At 32.1% G+C, this 20,474-nt stretch overlaps 1 protein-coding gene across 1 annotated transcript; it reads right to left on the reverse strand.

Moving 5' to 3' along the window:
- Positions 1 to 1,034: 1,034 nt before the first annotated feature.
- Positions 1,035 to 9,828, reverse strand: LOC123669975 (hepatocyte nuclear factor 3-beta-like). The gene is made up of 4 exons (XM_045603484.1): positions 9,548 to 9,828; positions 2,402 to 2,633; positions 1,372 to 1,447; positions 1,035 to 1,096 (listed from the first exon to the last, which is right to left on the reverse strand). Exons 1-4 carry the CDS (start codon positions 9,826 to 9,828, stop codon positions 1,035 to 1,037), a joined length of 651 nt encoding a protein of 216 aa, XP_045459440.1.
- Between the last annotated feature and the right edge of the window lie 10,646 nt (positions 9,829 to 20,474).

Consider the following 20,474-nt stretch of genomic DNA (forward strand, 5'->3'; position numbering starts at 1 on the left):
CAGTCGATTCTTTAATTTTATTAATTTTTTTTTTTTAGAATTTTTCTCTCCGTAAGAACCATCCTCGTACTTCAAGGAATATTTTAAAAAAAGAATTAGCGAAATCGGTCCAACCGTTCTCGAGTTTTGCGCTTAGCGACACATTCAGCGACTCATTTTTATATTATAGAAGATATAATATCAACGTCTCCGCATTGTAAGTGACAATATTATATATTGCAGCGCTGGAATATAAGTCAAATTTTATTCGTATATTTATTAATTTTTTTATATAAGGTTTATGGAAATAAATAAATAGGATTTCTTCATGTAGAAGAAGGATTGAGAGCTTAACCCACCACGCTGCTCCATCGGATTGATAGATATGTCCGCTACTATGAGTAACAATCGTTATCACACAAACCTTTATATGGAATTGACAATAGTAAATTGAAATTTGCTCTGTTTTATCATTATTCATCTATCAATTCAAATTAAGCAATTTTTAAGGCTTTGTCGCAGTTCAAAGAAACAGTATATCAGATTAAACTCCGACATATCTTATTTATAGGAGAAGATAATTTTGCCCAGGATATTTTACAAATTTTTACAGTATATTTTATATGAAAGAAGGCTACAAAAATTCACATGACGGCTTAGAGATAATACACGCAAATTATCTGATGAGTAACCTGCAGCCGTTGTAGCTTAATTTATTATAGTGTTCTATTTAGGGTTAGCGGATTCCTTTAATAATCTAATTATTTATATCTGTTAGGGCGAACCATGTCTTAACACATATACTTAATACTGTATTTTGCAACTTCAAAATATCGCCCTATTGAGGTCTTGGTTAAGTATTTCAAAATTATTTCTGTCACCTCAAGTTTGTTTACGAACATATTTAATAATATAATAGTTATTAGTAAACATAATTAAAGATGAGTAATTAAACGATTCGATAGTGGGTCACTAAATTACGTAAAATGAGTAAACAAGCCGAATTCGTAGTAGTTTTTCAGTACATTTCAATAACGCTAGGATTTTACTTAAAATCACATAGTGATGAGGCCACACTCGCGGACCACTTGCTCTGTTGACACTGGATTTAGAAACACTGGAACAATTAAATCATATATACAATATATAATTACGAAGACATTATAAATAATAAATGTATGCAGAACGGTGTCAAATCTACCTCAGAGGCAAGAAGAGACGCCACACAATGCCCAGACCAAAATATTTGTAATTTTAACATTAGTTTCAACGCTGAAGAATATTTTTCTCGTAATATGATAGACACTATTATTTCTTCTACTACGAATTAATACACTTCCCAGACTTGTATGTGTCATACATTTTTACACAACACCATGCATATATACTTACTTGTGTTACCTGTGAATAGATCTTGGTCTGGAATGATACTGGCCGCCGCTATTGCGGCTTCGTCTAAAACTATGACCTGAAAACGAGAGGTCGTACAATTAAAACTTTCATTTTTTTTCACAATAAAATAAAAACCAGAAAAACTTCAAAACAATGACGTAAACAATTCGAAAGTTAAACTTTGATTGCAAATTGACCCAGTTTTAAAATACTTAAAATTGAAAAAAAAAACATGTTTTAAACTAAAATTTAATAACTTGAATTCGCGTTAAGTTTAGTTTATATAAACAAATAGAATTAAGCGTTAATAGTAAATTTTAATGCATTTTGATGTAAATTATTATTAATACAACATTATATTGTAAAATTAAATAAATTTTATGTAATATTCTAGACTGATATTATTCAGAAGTCTATATTGTTAGTATATATTGTCGTTGTTTATTAAAAAGATTTATCGTAAATCACCAAATAGACAAAACTATACATTTTCAAACGTACATGTATAATGTACACTCTCAGTGATATGCGTAATTTCTCACCGAAATAAAACAAAATATTATTATTTTTAATTATAAAGTAATTATAAAATATTCTCTTCTTCCGATAAAAATACATAGAAATAACTTATTAGACCATCAATATTTTATAAATATAACATTGAATAAATTATAATATCTTTACTATGTCTAAAATATTAAACTTAGACTGAAAAAATAATCTTAAGCACACTAACTAGTGTACTACAAGTAAGTACTGAGATATGTACGTTTATAAATATATAAGTGGATAGACATGTAATATGTACCGTATATAATACGAGTATATATTTTATATAGGTATTTATAATAGGAAGCAGTGATTCTAGACAGTCTTAGATCTACTGGTCTGAAGTTAAACTATTTTAAAAAACGCCGATAATAAAACAAATATTGTATGTACTTCAAACGGCATGGGCAACTAAGAACCCGTGGATCTTGTAAAAAAAAATTAAACAAGGAACTACACGTGCTAATAGAATTATACTAACTTTTGGACATTCGATAAGTTGCGCCTCCTGTACCTCTTCCGTCTTCTCCATGTCCACATAGGTCTGGTTTCGCAGAGGTAGCAAGTCGATGGCATTGGCTGCCAGCGACCAGAGGTGACCGGCGCCTTGCGACGCTCGTGCTCCTTTCCGAAAATGTGGGTTGATTGAGAGGTTGTGTCGTACTGAATTTTTCCAGCGCTCATCATTCGCTTTGTAAAATGGGAAACGGTCACTGTAACAAATTAGTTTACGTTTACTAAACATCGTTTTCGATTTATTTTTTCTCTATAAATTACCGATTTTATCTTTATTTTTGCAATTTGAGTTATGTTACAACATTTATACAATGACTTAGTTGTTATACAAAAGTAACCAGTTTTTTTACCAAGCCGCGCGTAATTTTTATTAAGTATCAAATTAACAAGTATTAAAAATCAGAGATTGGACAAAAACGTAGGTAACATATACACTAAAGTAGTTATTTTTGACTGTGTATTTAAAGTTAATCAAATCAAAAATTAATATACAAGAATTCAAAAGTACTTCAGAGTGATGATACAAATTAATAATTAAGAATACCTAAACAAACACTTTTAACATTCGAAATTCAAAAAACACTTCAGGATCATTTTCATAAATGATTTATTAGAATCCATATTTTAAATCACGTCACCCCACATCATCAACCTGTTTCCGAGTTTGTATGTCAAGCGAGCGTGCGGTCGCCGCCTGGCACGGCAGTCGACCGAAACGGCCGGGTCGATGAGACCCGATCAAACCGTGAGGGTTGATCGTAACATTAGCGTGAAATGCTATTAACACTGCGCTCCCGCTGGGGTGTAACGCACCTGTTCTGGGACGTTTCATTTTGTTAAACGCTATTGTCGAGGGTTAAATTTTATTGACGTAATTACATCAATATAAATAAAATTTAAAGGGTTCGGACGTTGAGCGTGCATTTCGAACGACTGCTGAATGATGCCTAAGTCGTATTTCCTATTTTGAGACACTTGGCCCATATCAAAAATAATAATTATTGTTTATAATGTCAATGCCTATCAAAAGACATTCAGAAAATTTAATCAACGTTTCTGGAAACTAAAAGTCTTTTTAGGTACTTTCGCGACAATATCACAATCGCGACAATATAACAATCGCGACAATACCACAATATTGTTTGATTATTTTTTCCAAAATTGAACGACATTCCCAACTTTACAATATTACTACTAACTAAATAATCTACAATAACTACGTGAAAATAAAAATAAAATGAAAACAATATAATTGCAGATATTAAAATTTAAATAGAATTTTATATTCTATAAACTAAAATTTTAATAAAATAAGTTTATCAATAATGCACCGTAGCCGTTGTAACAAAATTGCCATCAAACAATCGAATCAATTTGTAAACATCCCACCATTTTGCAAAATACTTTCCATATTTAATATTAGTACAAATACGAATATCTACTCCAAACGGGATTCGGACACACAATAAGAATGGTTGACAGTTGCAGTCTGTTCACACTTTTTTTTTTGTATTTAAACTATCTTAAATTTCTGTCACGGAAGAGAAATATACATTCAACTGAGGCAGGGTACTCTGCAAGGTCCTGCTCAAAGCTGGAACAGTCCAACTGAAGAAGTACCTCGACCTTGCAGAAGATCACAGCTATATAACACTAATTTCAAGCAGTGTGGTGTTCCTGTGGTGAGTAATGTGACCAGATCTCCTGGGGAGGATTGGTGGTAGGGTCGGCAACGCGCTTGCGATGCTTCGGGTGTTGTAGGCGTCTTATAGACTTCGGTAATCGCTTACCATCAAGTGAGCCGTACGCTTGTTTGCCGACCATGTTTTATTAAAAAGACATATACTCAAAGACATACAAACATATAAAAAGGCGTCATATAAATGCACAGCTTAAATTAAGCCAGTATTAGTAGTAGCTGTTTGTTCAACACTTATCTATATTAAATATCACGATACACCTCGATAAGCATTTAAATCCCTTAACTATGACATCGATAAGACTATCGCTCTGATTACAACTGTAATTGTTATGAGGGGATTGTAATCGTGTTATTACGGTACAAAGGGGGACTATTCATGGGAATATATAGGGGGCAGGTATTTATTGATCGTTCGACTTAAGTTTTTACACCTCTATAATATTAAAGATTGGCGTTTTTATGTTACTATTACATTTTGTCTTCGGATGCATAATAAACTAATATAATAAATTGTTTAACAGCTAAAAGTACCTTTTAGGGATAACCATTAAGATCCCTGTTTGTTTATTTATTTTTGTCAATATAACTATATTTTTAAACAACTTCTTAAAAGGAGGATTCTTAATTCGGCTGTATTTATATAAGATTTTAAATTAACGTGGTTATTTTCAATATTAAAATCACTTAAAACGGGATAGTTACCATGTTTTTTATTTTTGTTTTGAGAGTCCTTAATTTCGGCTGTATTTTCTTAAGTGAGTAACCTCATAAGTATTTACTGGATGTATCTACTGATTTGGATTGTTCTTTTTTTAATCGAAAGCTAGCTGGTACTTAGTGCGATCCTGTTAATTTGATCAAAATCTGTCGAGGACCTTTTTTATATAAATGCATTTGTATTTGACTATTTTATCGACTGTCTTCGTTGTATACTTGTCGATGATGTCTTGATAATATAAGCCATTTGTTTTGTTTGTGAGCAAACCCAATTATTGTCATTCTAAATACTTTAGTTAAAACCTTATTATTTGGACACAAATATATACATCGATATGTTATTCTACTAACGCACAATTTTCCAAAAAATATACTTTAAGAAAAACATTTCTTTGAGTTTCTTATAAAATAAAAGTTATAACTTGAAATTGTACTTTTCATATTGCAAATCGCAAAATCTCATCGCGCAGTTAACAGGCAATTACAAACGGAAAGGGCAATACGTAAAGCAATATTAAAGCTATTACAACAAAAGTTTATATTCCTTACCTACGATGAGAAAATATGCATAATAGTTGAAAAAGAAAACAACGGCTACTTAGAAAATTCATTTAGAATTGTCCTCTTTATTTTTTTCTCTTAGATTTTTAATTTTATCACTATTCACCCAACAACTTGGTATTACTTTTCAAACTTTAACAGTCACTTAAGCATTACCATGACACTTAACATACCATGACATGACCTTGAAGCCTACAACAGTGCCGTCATATCGGAAACGCAGAATAACTAACGGGCGGACACGGCAAATATTATTTGATATTTCAATTTGCCTATTCAAATATTTCAAGAAATCACCCTAAGCGACTCATCATAAAGGTATAAACAAACTTAATGAAATTTGTATTATCATACGACTAGGTTGACAAAGAGACCGAGGATGCCTGCAAAGTCAGCATTAGACGCGAGTTACCGAACCTATCCCCGAACGACCACCAACTGACACAACTCTCTTTCCAACTCGAGATTAGTATTACTTAGGTTATGTATGGTTGAAATAAGTCCCCATTCGGTATGCTTCAGATTTTGAACAAAATACCTTCAATAAAAGTCTTGATTTTTAATGTAACTTAAATTATATAAAATGACTTATTATTTATGTTCCCGTTTTCAAATTGTTGAACAAAGCGAACAAAGAATTACAAAGGAGAATCACTAATGTAACACAACGGCTCCGCATTGTGTCAACGTAATTCGATATGAGAAATGAATCAGCTTAATTCTATGACAAATTTCAACAGCCTTAATGCAATGCGATGGCTTTCAAATAAAATTGGCTTTGTGAGTCTTCATTACACTAGTTTAATGGTTTTAATAATAACTTTCTTAAATAATTAAAGAAGTTTTTGAAATTATTACGACACTTTTATTTTATATTATGAGACGATAAATTTTGAATGGCATTCGGCGCGTACTTCCAAAACTAGGCGTCGCTTCCGAAATCGGTTCAGAAGGATTCGGGTAAATTGGTAGATAATGCAAATAAATAATTATGCTGTGTTTAAATATCAACTTATGTTAAAAACTAAATTAATTTAATTTATTTTTGTAATCTTACCGATAAGAAAAGTTCAGGAATAGGAGCTATATAGCAAAGCGAAATATACAAAAGTTACTATTAGATGGAACCCTTACCCGGCTATCTAACAAAGCGTCCCTTCAGAAGTTGTGACTACCTTACGCGCTAACCAAAAACATTACTCGAGATGAGTATTATTGAGCTCTGTGTACCAAAATTCATACAATTTTCATCATCCGTGTCTAGACAGGGCAATCGTGTGGGCTGTTTCATTCGGCCGTGCATTCACGTCATATTGAACTGACGCAATATATTATTCAAAACAACAAAAGTGTATATGCCAATTTCTTCCAACATCTAATAAAAACACGAAACGATGAAACAAGAAACTTTCAAATAAATTATCAAATAAATTTACCTAAAATGTAGACTAAAGTGATAGTAACGCAATGTGCTTTTAAAACATATCGAGACGTTGTTTGTTATTTGCTTAATAACTCGCATCTATTTTTTAATGAAACTAACTAAATGCAATAAATATATTCCTGTCAATCTAGACACAAGTTTTACTACTGATAGAATTTTTTTTTAAATGTAAGTAAATGTAACAACTATTGATTATATATATGAATTAGCGAGACACCAAACAATTTCGACTACGCGTAACTGAGGTAGGGATCAGCAGAAAACACCCTGCTCAAAATTTGGAGCAACCCAACTAGGGAAGTACCTTACAGAAGATAACAGCAAAATAATATTGATTTCAAGCAGTGTTGTGTTACTGTTGGTGAGTAGGGTGACCAGATCTCCTGGCGGGAGATTAGATCTAGGGTCGGCAACGTGGAGGCGAAGCTTCTGTATTGTAGGCATCTATAAGCCGCGGTAATCGCTTACCATTGGAAGAGCTGTACGCTTATTTGCCAACCTTGTAGTATAAAGAAGTGCCTACTGCATCCCAAACGTCATTCAAGGAATGACAAATTAATAAAAGTTGACAAAGAGAAACATGCAACAAAACTCTAGGGACCAACAAACGTGGAATACACTTAAAATATATATGCAATTGGCTAATTTTTATCCAGATAAGTTATTCTGTCGCTACATTTCCCCGGGGCGCAGTAAATGTGTCAACGTGAGAGCAACGCAACGTATGAAAACGCGATATGATAAATCATTCGAACGTAGTTGTATCAATGTGCGACATAGTATGCGTATGTTTGATTTAAAAAAATAAAATAAAAAGTTTTACACTTTTTTACACCCCCCCCCCCCCCCCCCCTTCACACACACGCAAGCGAACACACTAAATTAGTCTGTTATGTCCCATAGTTAGCCAAAGTCAACGACTATTTTACAAATATACAAACACTGAATCAGTCTGTAACGTCTCATATACTTACGAATGTATCTTTCTCCATATGCACAATCCATCACACTAATCCTTTGCGTTTGTGAATAATATCTTACCCCAAGAAACTATCTGATACTTTAAAGTCTAAGAAGTCTTTGTAAATAAACGAATACTTCGAGTAAGATTTGTATATACACTAAATTGTTTACGCAATTTTCATGTTACGTAAATCCTTATTTTTACGATGAATATTAAAAAAAAATAAGAAGACATAGTTTTAACATCAAATAATTAAAAAAAAATAATAAAAACTAATTAATAATAATATCCTTCATTATAAAAATAATTATAAAAGTATACCATAAAAAATTCCCTTTACAAACTCTGCCAAAATCGGACAAAAATTTATCATTACTTCTCATTACTTTGGTAAGATATAGTTGGGGATACATTTATTCGGTAAATCACGATTTTATCGATATTAAAAGACATTTCTTTAGATAAAAAATGTAGTGTAACCGTTACTACGCCATCAAACAAATTGAACGCCATTTAAAAATGTAGTTAGTATATTACGTAACAGATACACACGGACGTAATAAATACATTTCTGGAAATGATATCGCGCTACATTTAAAGACATTTGAAAGTCTTAACTAAGAGTATAGAGTACTGCACTAAACTGCTCTTTACGCTTACTGCAATGCAGAAAACTGAACAATCGTATTAAACATTATAAACTAATTAATCGAGACCCTTCTATATATTTTTATTTAGCAATAGCTGATTGTACTTTATACGCGTTGCAATATAATATGTACATAGTTTTATATATAATATATTGGGATAAACATCACGGATATCGAAAGCAAAATTATACTATGCTTCAAAATGCCAAGAGAACATAGACCTCGTCGTCTTCCATCGTAGTTTTATAAAATGATACTAATTTGTTACAAATCTGATCGATAAAATATTTCCAAATATACCATTTAACTCTTTTTTTTCGTGAATATAATAATTGTATATTTCGAAATAAAATACAGCCTATATTAAGTTGGACAAAGCTACACATCTATGTAAAATTTAATTAAAATTGGTCCAGTTTCGGAGCCCGGATGAACATCGTGACACGACATTTTTATATTTATTGATTAAGACTATATATTTTAGTAATAAAACTAGACTAAAAAATCAACAAGTAGTCTTCCTATCAGGTGCGGACAGCGGTAGAATAAAATATTATTTAATGTAAGAATTAAATTTTAAATTACTAAGTATAATTTACATATTCTAGGAATATCACAATCGCCATTATTTCTCTATTTTTTAAAAATAAGAAAATTAAATTAAGTAGTAGTAAATTGTGAAGACTTTTTGGTTTATGTAATATTTTTATTTCATTTTGTATGTCGAAATCGCTCTTTAGTGATAAGATCGCCCGACTGTGTACATCTTGTTCTACTTTCTATATGTGTCTGTCTTTCGGTGAACAATAATATATATATATATATATATATATATACATGTACTAAATACAAAAGTAAAACAACACACAAGGTGGAAACCGAACCAATAACCCCAGAACAATAAACAGGATCACTGTCAACTACTGACGCTAGTCACGCTTTCACGCCATGTCTTATTTTCGTATGTAAAATAAAATCTCTTAACGTTATAAAAAAATGTGACTAATAATATAGAAATTTCGTTCTTATTAACATAATTAAGAAAAAAAAAATAAGCAACAAAACACACTCACGATATCCACTGATAAATAGCTGACACAGTCAATTCTCCGTTCTCTCTCAAAGCCCTTTCGATCAACTCCGGATAAGTGTACGGCGGTTTCTTTGCAGTTGGGGGACTATCTGGAACTTTCTGCTCATCTGGCTCATCATCAGGAACTTTTACGTTGACGATCTCATCCAGCCTGAAGTTCAGGAGCCAGGCTAAGCTCGCGCAGTCGTTATCTTCGTAAACATTTTTAGAACATTTTCTTCTACGCCATTTCGCTTTATCGCTAACCGTTTTGCTTGCCATGACTGACAGACTGAGCCGACTCGACTGGGGTTCGCGTTTTGAACACGCTGTGCCAGCCAGCGCTATCTCCGGTACAGATATTAAAATATACCACCTCTTTGCCTCAAAAAAAATTGATACGAAGGAGGTTTTAATTTTTATTTACTTCGATTACAAACAGTATTTAGTAATGTAACACATAATATGAAATAAATACATAAGTTTTACTTATAATAATAATAATTAAATATTAAACTAATAATTGACGACCGCTCTGGTATAAAGATACGCGGGCCATGTCGGCGGCGCCTAAACACCGACGGTCGCGGATTCGATTCCCGCTTGGAGTGGATATTTGTGTTTATACAAATAATTATTCCCAGTCTGATCGTTAGTACTTGTGGGTCTCCCCACCGTGCCTTAGAGAGCACGCAAGCCGTCGGTCCCGGTTGTTATCATGTACACCTGATAGCGATTATTACTCATAGTATATATCCGCCAACTCGCATTACAGCTGCGTGGTGAATTAAGCTTTGATCCTTCTCCTACATGGGGAAAGAGGCCTATGCCCAGCGGTGGAATATAACAGGCTAAAGCATAAAATAATAACAAAAATTATAAAATTGTATATACTCTAAAGAATAGAATTACTCTTCAAGTACATGCATAGTGACTCTATGGAATAGTACAAGATCGAAAGTATGTACCATTTTGTAGGGTACAACGGCTTCGATTCCTCCTTAATACAATAAAATTGTGTTTCGAAAGGATAAGTTTACAATTTTAAATTTTATTAAATCACATGCAAAAAATACATATGTACTTATTATGTAATTGTTAGTATTTATATAATATTTTTCATAAAAAATATAATATTAAGTACTTCACAAGCTGATTATGTATGTTTTACACATTAATTTATCAATTTTCGTGGAAACTATTTTTTTTAAATATATATAGCTCATAACAAATTTATACTTTATCAATTAATCAAATACAGACACTAATTTAAAAAAAAAAGTATCTATTCGTTCACGGTCCTAAAATCGAATCATATTTGATTTTCAATATCCGACAGTCAAATGTGTTTTATTATTCGCGAGCTTTGCATAAAACAGCAATCCGACTACATTTATCGGCAAAAAATCCGCGAGATCTGCATCCGCGCTGCAAATTGGAAAAGTAATTGAATTTAACATTGCTCGCTAAAACCAAGGAACGTAGTGTTCAACAGTTTGACACCTCTATGAATTAAATATCTTTTATATTCGACCTCTTTTTATCTATTTTTTTATTGAAAAAAAAGTAGTACTCAAAAGAGGTTACATATGTTATGTATGTTTAGGAAGATAACTTGGAGGGCGTTATATTTATCAAATAATTCTTTTTTGTATTATTATTTTTATATTTCATAGTATGTAAATTTATTTTCATTAAATTATAGAACACGACTGAAAACACTCAATTGAACAATTATTTCTCACTTCAAATCTATAGTTATTCATTCACAATACAGCAGCGACATTAGCCGCACAATAATTAAATAATAACTGCCTCTTCACTTACAAATTATCATATTTATAGGACAACAATCCCGCCAATACATGACAAAGATGGAGACTGACCAATCAGAAAATTAGTTTTAACTATCCAGAAGATGGTGTCATCATCTTTATGCTCTTTCGGTACTTCAACAAATAATAATCACAATAATAACGATACAATCTGGTAAAATTAAATTCAATACAATCTTATAAAATTATTGGAAACAAATTTAATGATAAAAGTATTTATTGGGTAACTGCCCTACAAAACAGATCTTTGTACTGTTCCGGTATCAAGTGAATAAACAATAAGAATATAACAAAGTTTTGTAAAATTAAAAAAATACATATGGAACAAATGAATATATTTACAAATATATTAAATAACTAAATTATTAATAATAAATTTAATTACCTTAAATAATATATTTATATACGCAAAGAATAGGAAAATATGCCTAAAAAGGTTTTAATAAAAAAAATTCGTTAGTCTCGTTCATGGCTTGAAAAAAAGTAAAAAAAAAAAACATTTTTAAATATGGAACGCAGTCAGAATTGACTAATGAACAGGATTAGGTTATTCACCTCCCAGTCTGACAATATGGATGATATTGTTGATTTTTGTCTGTTTTGATTGAGTCCGTTGAACTAAGTTGATTACTTCATAACTTTTATGACATTTTCAACTGACGAATGAAATGTCCTTATCCTACATGATTCTACTATTTCTATTTGAAGTAGCTACACTTCACAGTTTCATGCGCATAATTTCCAACCCCTTGAAAATTTCGGGATTAAAAGAAGTATATATGTTAATCTGAATCTCAAGCTATCTAAGTACCAAGTTTAATTATTTAGCTATTAAACAACTATTTAGCTATTAACAATTAAATCTCTTGTCTCATAAAATTACGTATCTATAGTCTTGTCAAAATTATGATCATGCGCGATAAGGACTTTCAAGACGGTTCCTTTATAATGACAAAAATCTTCTGATATATAAAATTCTCGTGTCGCGGTGTTTGTACTTAAACTCCTCCGAAACGGCTTGACCTATTTTCATGAAATTTTGTGTGCATATCGGGTATGTCTGAGAATCGAATAACATCTATTTTTCATACCCCTAAGTTATAAGGGGGGGGCTTGAGAACTTTACGGTGAATTTTTCATTCATTTTCTATATAAAAAATTTTATTTAACGATTTTTTTATAATCACTGCCGTCAGCAAATTTTCTTTCCAATTCTTCTCTACAGAATCTAAACTCCGAATTGGTGGAAGCTTTGCTTTTAACTATAATCATTTAATTAAAACGTATATAATTTTAATTTGAAAAATGACGAATCATAAGTGCTTTTAAAGCCTACGTGAATACAGTAGTTATTTATTTTGATTTTGATTAAATATAAGTTGTACGCCATAAACCAGTACATACTCGTCATATATATAAAATTCTCGTGTCACAATGTTTTTTTTTTATGTCACTAGGTCGGCAAACAAGCGTACGGCTCACCTGATGGTAAGCGATTACCGTAGCTTATGGACGTCTGCATCACCAGAAGCATCGCAAGCGCGTTGCCGACCCAATCCCCAATCCCCCAGGAGCTCTGGTCACCTTACTCACCAACAGGAACACAATACTGCTTGAAAACAGTAATATTTAGCTGTGATCTTCTGTAAGGTCGAGGTACTACCCCAGTCGGGCTGTTCCATATTTTGAGCAGAAAATTCCTGCTGTGCCCTACCACACGAACCGAGCACCTATGTTACACGAACCGAGCTCTAGCTATAATATTAGTAGGACAGACAAAATTAATTTCGTTTAACTCTGTCGTGACTTATTCTCCAATGCTTTCCAAGTCTTATTAATTAAACGCACAGGCCAAGCACGAGCAATGGAAAAAGATTAACGATATCTAAATTCAAGCGGAAATCGAACCTGAGAGCAGTTAATTGGATCTGTTGTACCATTATAGTACAACGGCTCTCACAGTATTCTCAATGTAAAACAATTCTTTCGTAGAATTGTGCATCAAATAAACTAAAAACTAAAACCGGAAGCTAAACTGTGTGATAACATATATCAGCCTTTAATAATAATAATAATACTCTTTATTGTACACCATTAAAAGAAGCAACAAAATAATAACATAAGATGAAAGATGTACAAAGGCAGCCTTATCGCTGAAAGAGCGATCTCCTCCAGACATCCTTTTGGTATAGGACACGAAATAGAAATTGTGTTAGAAAGTAAACAAATGATTGGGGTGCGAGTTAAAATATGTTTCAATAAAATACATATAACCTTTAAAAGTCCACCGCTTCAGGACCTGTGCCCTCTAAATCCAGCGCCAGCGCCTCCTCGCTGTCTTCTTCAGCTGGTGATTTTATTATACATGAAATATTTCGACTATTTCGAAGATATTGGATTATCGAATCGATTTTGTAATATGTAGTCACTTCTATAGATGTATTTATCTTATTCAGACAGTCACCTTTATTATAAGGTTGACAAACAAAAGTATTATCTGCTTATCATAGATAATAGACATATATAAATGTATTCGTATAACTTACGAACGCCTATTACATTAGAAGCATTATAAGAATATTGCTAATATAATATAATAAACATTGCTTTAACTAGCCCGTTGGCGCAGTTTGTAGTGACACTGCTTTCTGCTCCAAGTCTGGGTGTAATATAAATATTTATTTATAAATTTATATATGTATTATTTATATATATTGTGTATGTTTTTTTAAAATAAAATATGCAGCTATACCAGTAGGCTGTTACTTATAACACAAGCATTAAGTTGCTTACTTTAGGAACAGACGACAGTGTGTGTTTTATGTAGATATTTATTTATTTATTATTTATTGCTAACCCAATCCTTTGCTATTAACCCAAAGCATTCCCCAGGAGATCTACGTACCTAGTCGATTATCTCTTAAATTTGTGATTAAGATAATTCCTACTCTACCCGACCTCAATAGAATTTATTAACGATCATTTAAAAATACATAAACGACACTTCCAGTTATATATCTATAAATACTAAATGAAAACAACTTAACAGAATCAACAACGTGAATCATCTGTAACACAAACAAGTCTCCGCAGGTATCTAGAGGAACACAAACACAGACTGTCCGCCTGTTTTCCTAAATAATCGTTTCCTGATTCCTGATGTATTTGTACAAATCTCGTGCATGCTTTGTTTCACATACATTTTTAGAGGAATTTAAACTCTATCAGTTTAGGGTATAAAAATGTATCGCAAATTACAACAACAACTCAGTTTTTTTGTCATGTGTTATCTTTGTTTCTGTAAGTGAATGAAAATGTTTATTTTACCATAACTTTTAATCTTATAATATTTTTTTTCTAACATGCACAAACTTGTGATACCACACGGCTGCCTATCTTAATGTAGGACAAGCTTAATTGAAACTTAATTCAACTTTTCTACATATAATGTGGAAAATCAAAACCTAATCGATAATTGAATAAACATACAAATAACCAATTGTCGCTGATAGAATTTCTCAATAGAATTTCACATAAATTAACGATATTGACAACCCTCACATCTCATAAATTATTCCGTCTGCTACTTTCGCTAATGACAGCAGATAATTATCTCGATATTTCCAAATAATGATGTTGATAAATCGGTCATAACATCTCTAGACAACATAAAGATATACGGCACGCTATAAAAATGTTACTACTGTTATCCTATAAAGCTTCGATTCCAGCACCGCATTATTGGACATCATAACCGCTCCCATAACCAATCACTCGAATCGTCATTATGTCATTCGATTCCATAAATCGATTCTAAATGTCGTAATAAAACATTATCGTAATGGTTTCATTCATGGCGTCGATGATTCCGTTGTTCGCCGCAAATTGTAAATAATTGCGATCGAAATGTACGAATAAATTCTGGTTTTCAATTTAATTGAAACTTTTAGAAATCAATTACATTGGACCCGATTCAGTGCGATTCTCGTAATGGAATTAAAATTGGATTCCGTCGCGAGTGTTTTGTTTTGTTCAGGTGCAGACACGTTCTGAATTCTTACAATACGCTCTTTATAGACTAAATTACATATTGATTGGAGAACTACTGGTGACATTTCCTTTGATTGTTGAATTAATTCCAATAAAAAATCGTTTGGTTAAGATAATTACGAAACGTAATAATAATATAACGATAGATCAGACGCAAATTGTATTTCCCTTAATATCTGTTCCAAAAGAAACTTAATAATTACTGAAAATTCAGACCAGACCACTAAAACATATTACCAATGTAACATATCATCACTGGAAATGAAACCAACAATCTCTGTGGGGATAGTTGCTACAACTGGAATACCAACCCGCCATCAACAGTGAAAAGCAAATATACTGATTCAAGAAAGCACATTACAAACCATTTTTATATTTAACCAGCTGATTCTGAAGACATTATTCTGTCTTACAAATTGACAAGTGTGTAAAATTTAAATAATTGCCATGTTTATTTAATTTTTAACCGACTTCCAAAAAGGAGGAGGTTCTCAATTCGACTGTACTTTTTTAACCGACTTCCAAAAAAGGAGGAGGTTCTCAATTCGACTGTATTTTTTTTTTTTTTTTTTTTTTATGTATGTTACATCAGAACTTTTGACCAGGTAGACCGATTTCGACAAATTTTGTTTTAATCGAAAGGTGGTGTATGCCAATTGGTCCCATTTAAATTTATTTGAGATCTAACAACTACTTTTCGAATTATATCTAATAATGCGTTTTTACTTGACGCTTTTTTCGTCGACCTACGTTGTATTATACCACATAACTTTCTACTGGAAGTACCGATTTTGATAATTCTTTTTTTGTTGGAAAGGGGATATCCCTAGTTTGGTACCATGATAAGGAAACCAGGATCTGATGATGGGATCTCACAGAAATCGAGGGAAACTCTTGAAAATCCGCAATAACTTTTTACTGGGTGTATCGATTTTGATATTTTTTTTTGTTGGAAAGAAGATATCCCTAGTTTAGTACCATGATAAGGAAACCAGGATCTGATGATGGAGTCCCAGAGAAATCGAGGGAAACTCTTGAAAATCCATAATAACTTTTTACTGGGTGTACCGATTTTAATAATTTTTAATTTAATCGAAAGACGATGTTTGTCATGTGGTCACATATAAATTTTATTGAGATCTGATAACTACTTTTTGAGTAATCTTTGATAACGCGTAGTTACTTGACTATTTTTTCGTCGATCCATGTTGTATAACTCGTCGATGTAATTGAAGTCGGTTTTTTTTTCGTTTACGAGCAAACACAATTATTTTTATGTATGTTACATCAGAACTTTTGACCGGGTGGACCGATTTCGACAAATTTTGTTTTAATTGAAAGGTGGTGTGTGTCAATTGGTCCCATTTAAATTTATTTGAGATCTAACAACTACTTTTCGAGTTATATCTAATAATGCGTTTTTACTTGACGCTTTTTTCGTCGACCTACGTTGTATTATACCGCATAACTTTCTACTGGATGGATGTACCGATTTTGATATTTCTTTTTTTTGTTGAAAAGACGATATCCCTAGTTTAGTACCATGATAAGGAAACTAGGATCTGATGATGGGATCCCAGAGAAATCGAGGGAAACTCTTGAAAATCCGCAATAACTTTTTACTGGGTGTACCGATTTTAATAATTTTTAATCGAAAGCTGATGTTTGTCATGTGGTCACATATAAATTTTATTGAGATCTGATAACTACTTTATGAGTAATCTTTGATAACGCATAGTTACTTGACTTTTTTTCGTCGATCCACGTAGTATTACTCGTCGATGTAATTGAAGTCGGTTTTTTTTTTTCGTTTGCGAGGAAACACAATTATATAACTTTCTATTTCGTAAAAAATCATTTACAAAACTTCATTTTCGAGTTTATTGATTAATTATTATTTCTGTGAATTACAATATTAAAATTGTATGAAAATCATTTTGTGCTAGACATTAAGCAAATAGACTAACATAGATATAATCTTTCAATATACTAATTCAGCCTGAATATCCCACTGCTAGGCATGTGCCTCTTTTTCCGTGTAGGAGAAGAATTGGATGTAACCACCTTAATCCACCACGCTGCTCCGCGCGGGTTGGCGAATATGTTCCCTACTATAAGAAACGATCGCTATCAGGTATTTATGATAACAACCGGGACCGATGGCTTAGCGAGCTCTCCAAGTCACGATGGCAAGACCCACAAGGACAGACGTCCAAACCGTAAAGAAATATTTTTACAAATACCCGATCCATCCCGAGCGAGAATCGAACCCGCAAACAATCGATGTTTTAGGCTATTATATAGACCACTACACCAGAGCGGTTGTTATCTTTTAATATAAAAAATAATTACAACAAATGTTATATTTTTAAATGTATAAAGATTTTATTATCTTTTTTTTTTGTGTACTTTATTTTTCTTCTTAATAAATACTTCTTGCACTGTTTGCTTCGCTATATGAAACACTTACTCATGACCATGGGTTGACTGGAAGAAATCTCTTGCAGAGATAAGTCCACCTTTGCCATAAACCTTACTATTATTTTATTTTTCTATATGTCTTTTTAAGTGTAATAAAGTATATAATAATTAATAGGTAATTCAAATGTCTTACCGATAAAAGCCTTCAGAATAATGTTAGCGCATTCGAAGTGTACGATCTTCATCTGCACTCACATTAGTGCATAATTGAATCCCGTCGGATCGTCGGGTATTGCTCAAGGTACTCTCAGACGCAAATGGAGACCCGACGTAATATCAGGTATATTGAATCAAGGCACTCACGATTATGCAGCCCTTTCGGACTTCTGTGAGTGCTAATTGAACGTTTAATTGTGTTATGACAAATTAATTTAAATTTGTACATATAACAACTATGTAGTACATATGTGTATATATTATATAATATGTACCTACACTTACTAAAGCCTATCGAAGTCTACGGCTGGGCATAAGGCTTCGCAAGTTGATTATTATTAGGTATCTCATTGGATATCTTTATCAGTTCTGATAATATTTTTTCCCCAAAAGAATCTTTTAAATTCAATTATGGCTTTACAATAAAAGTTAATACCTTATGTGTGTATTTTATGTAATATTTTAGATATAACTAAATTCTCATTTTAAATAAAAACTTTGTCTTTTAAAATAGTCAATTTCGATGTGTGTCAGTGTCAACGTCGTCCGAGGAACACGTGTCAGTTTTTAACGCGACTTCATTCAATTAAAATATAACTACACATTCTGGTGTACATCACTATAGACAGCTATTCGTATTTTTAAAATTGGAAAAAAAGAAAATTGACATATGCAACGTAATTTATTTTTAAATAATAAAAAAAATTGACAGCCTCTTTTCTAACGAATTTGCTGTTATTTTGTCTATATATGCTTTCATATTTACATATTTTAATATGTATTTTTATTTTTTGTGACGTTGTTGTCTCTTTCGTTTTTTCTGACTTCCAAAAAAGGAGGAGTTTCTAAATTCTGTTGTAGTTTTTTATGATGATTTTTTTATCAAAAGGTGGTGTGTGTCATTTGTTTCCATTTAAATTTATTTTAGATCTAACAAGTACTTTTAGAGTTTTATTTAATAATGCCTTTTTACTTGACTATTTTTTCGTCGACCTACGTTGTATTATGCCGCATAACTTTTACTGGGTGTACCGATTTTGATGATTTTATTTTAATCGAAAGTTGTGCTTGTTACGTAATCCAACTTAAACTTGATCGAGATCTGATAGTTACTTTTTAATTAATCTTTGACAACGCGTATTTACTTGACTATTTTTCGTCTACTTACATTGTATTGCTTGTCGATGAAATTGAAGTCAGTTTTTTTTTCGTTTGCGAGCAAATAAAATTATTTTATTGACTCGTTTGAAAAAACTCTTTCTTTGATATATTTATGATTACCATCAATAAACATTAGAAATATAATATGTGTTCGTTTTCATGGATTTTGATATTAAAATTAAATATAAATTGCAAAATGTTACATTATTTCCAGAAAATCAACATTTTAAAGACATTTTCAGCATGAAATACATATATAAAAAATTTCTTTATAACATTAGTACAGATGAATCGTGATCGAGGAAAACTAACCATTTAAGAATAACTCAAGGCGATCTGTTTCTAATGGACGTCTGCCATCTACCGCCACTTGTCCGTAAAAGCCTCATCGCTCTGTACTTGCGACCGCTTTTATAGACTTTCCATAAGGAAAAGAATCTTTATGGCTGTAAAATGCAGTTATCCATACTCCATTCCCCTTGATCGCAATTAGACAAAGATGTTTAATTATCATAAAGGAATAATTCACACTTTTACTCTCGCTAATATTTCTCTTTTGTTTTAATACTCGTGTTTTTAACTTTTCTTAATTAACATCTATTATACTTAATTACCGGACAAACCTGGGCACGGGCCTCTGGGCTGACTTTTAATCGTGCGATATCATCCATACCATCTAAAAATAGATATAAATGATGGAAAACTATAAACTATAAAAAAATTAGCTACGAAATCATTAATAATCAGCCGAATCCTTAACATTTATAAATATATATTAGGACTAGCTGACCCCGCAAACGTTGTTTTGCCATATTATATATATATTAACCCTCTGAACCCCTCCTCCTCGAACTTAGGGGTATAAAAAATAGATGTTGGCCGATTCTCAGACCTACCCGATATGCACACAAAATTTTATGAAAATCAGTCCAGCCGTTTCGGAGGAGTATTTTAACTAACATTGTGACACGAGAATTTTATATATAAGATACAATATATCTACTTGTATCACAAGTAACATATTGGGACCACCTTTCGTGTGAATCGTTGTATGTTTGCGGTTGGGATATTGATTGTTAGAGTGACAAGGGTTCAACTCCACTCCCACGTCAGTCGCTCCGGGACCTTGTTACACTCGTGTTTTAATAAACGACCGTGTTATAATTTCGTTCGATGACATATAGACGCAATGGGATTATCTTTAATAACGAAATTTGAATAATCGAAATGAATTTATTCATATTA

This window comes from Melitaea cinxia, chromosome 4 (assembly GCF_905220565.1).
Source record: "Melitaea cinxia chromosome 4, ilMelCinx1.1, whole genome shotgun sequence".
NCBI lineage: Eukaryota > Metazoa > Arthropoda > Insecta > Lepidoptera > Nymphalidae > Melitaea > Melitaea cinxia.

Excerpts from the sequence above, each read along its gene's own strand:
- LOC123669975 (XM_045603484.1), bottom strand. The coding sequence starts at position 9,828 with ATGGCAAGCAAAACGGTTAGCGATAAAGCGAAATGGCGTAGAAGAAAA. Across the intron at positions 1,448-2,401 it reads AACTTATCGAATGTCCAAAA|GTCATAGTTTTAGACGAAGC; the intron begins GTTAGTATAATT and ends TCTCGTTTTCAG. Across the intron at positions 1,097-1,371 it reads TCTATTCACAGGTAACACAA|TGTTTCTAAATCCAGTGTCA; the intron begins GTAAGTATATAT and ends TAATTGTTCCAG.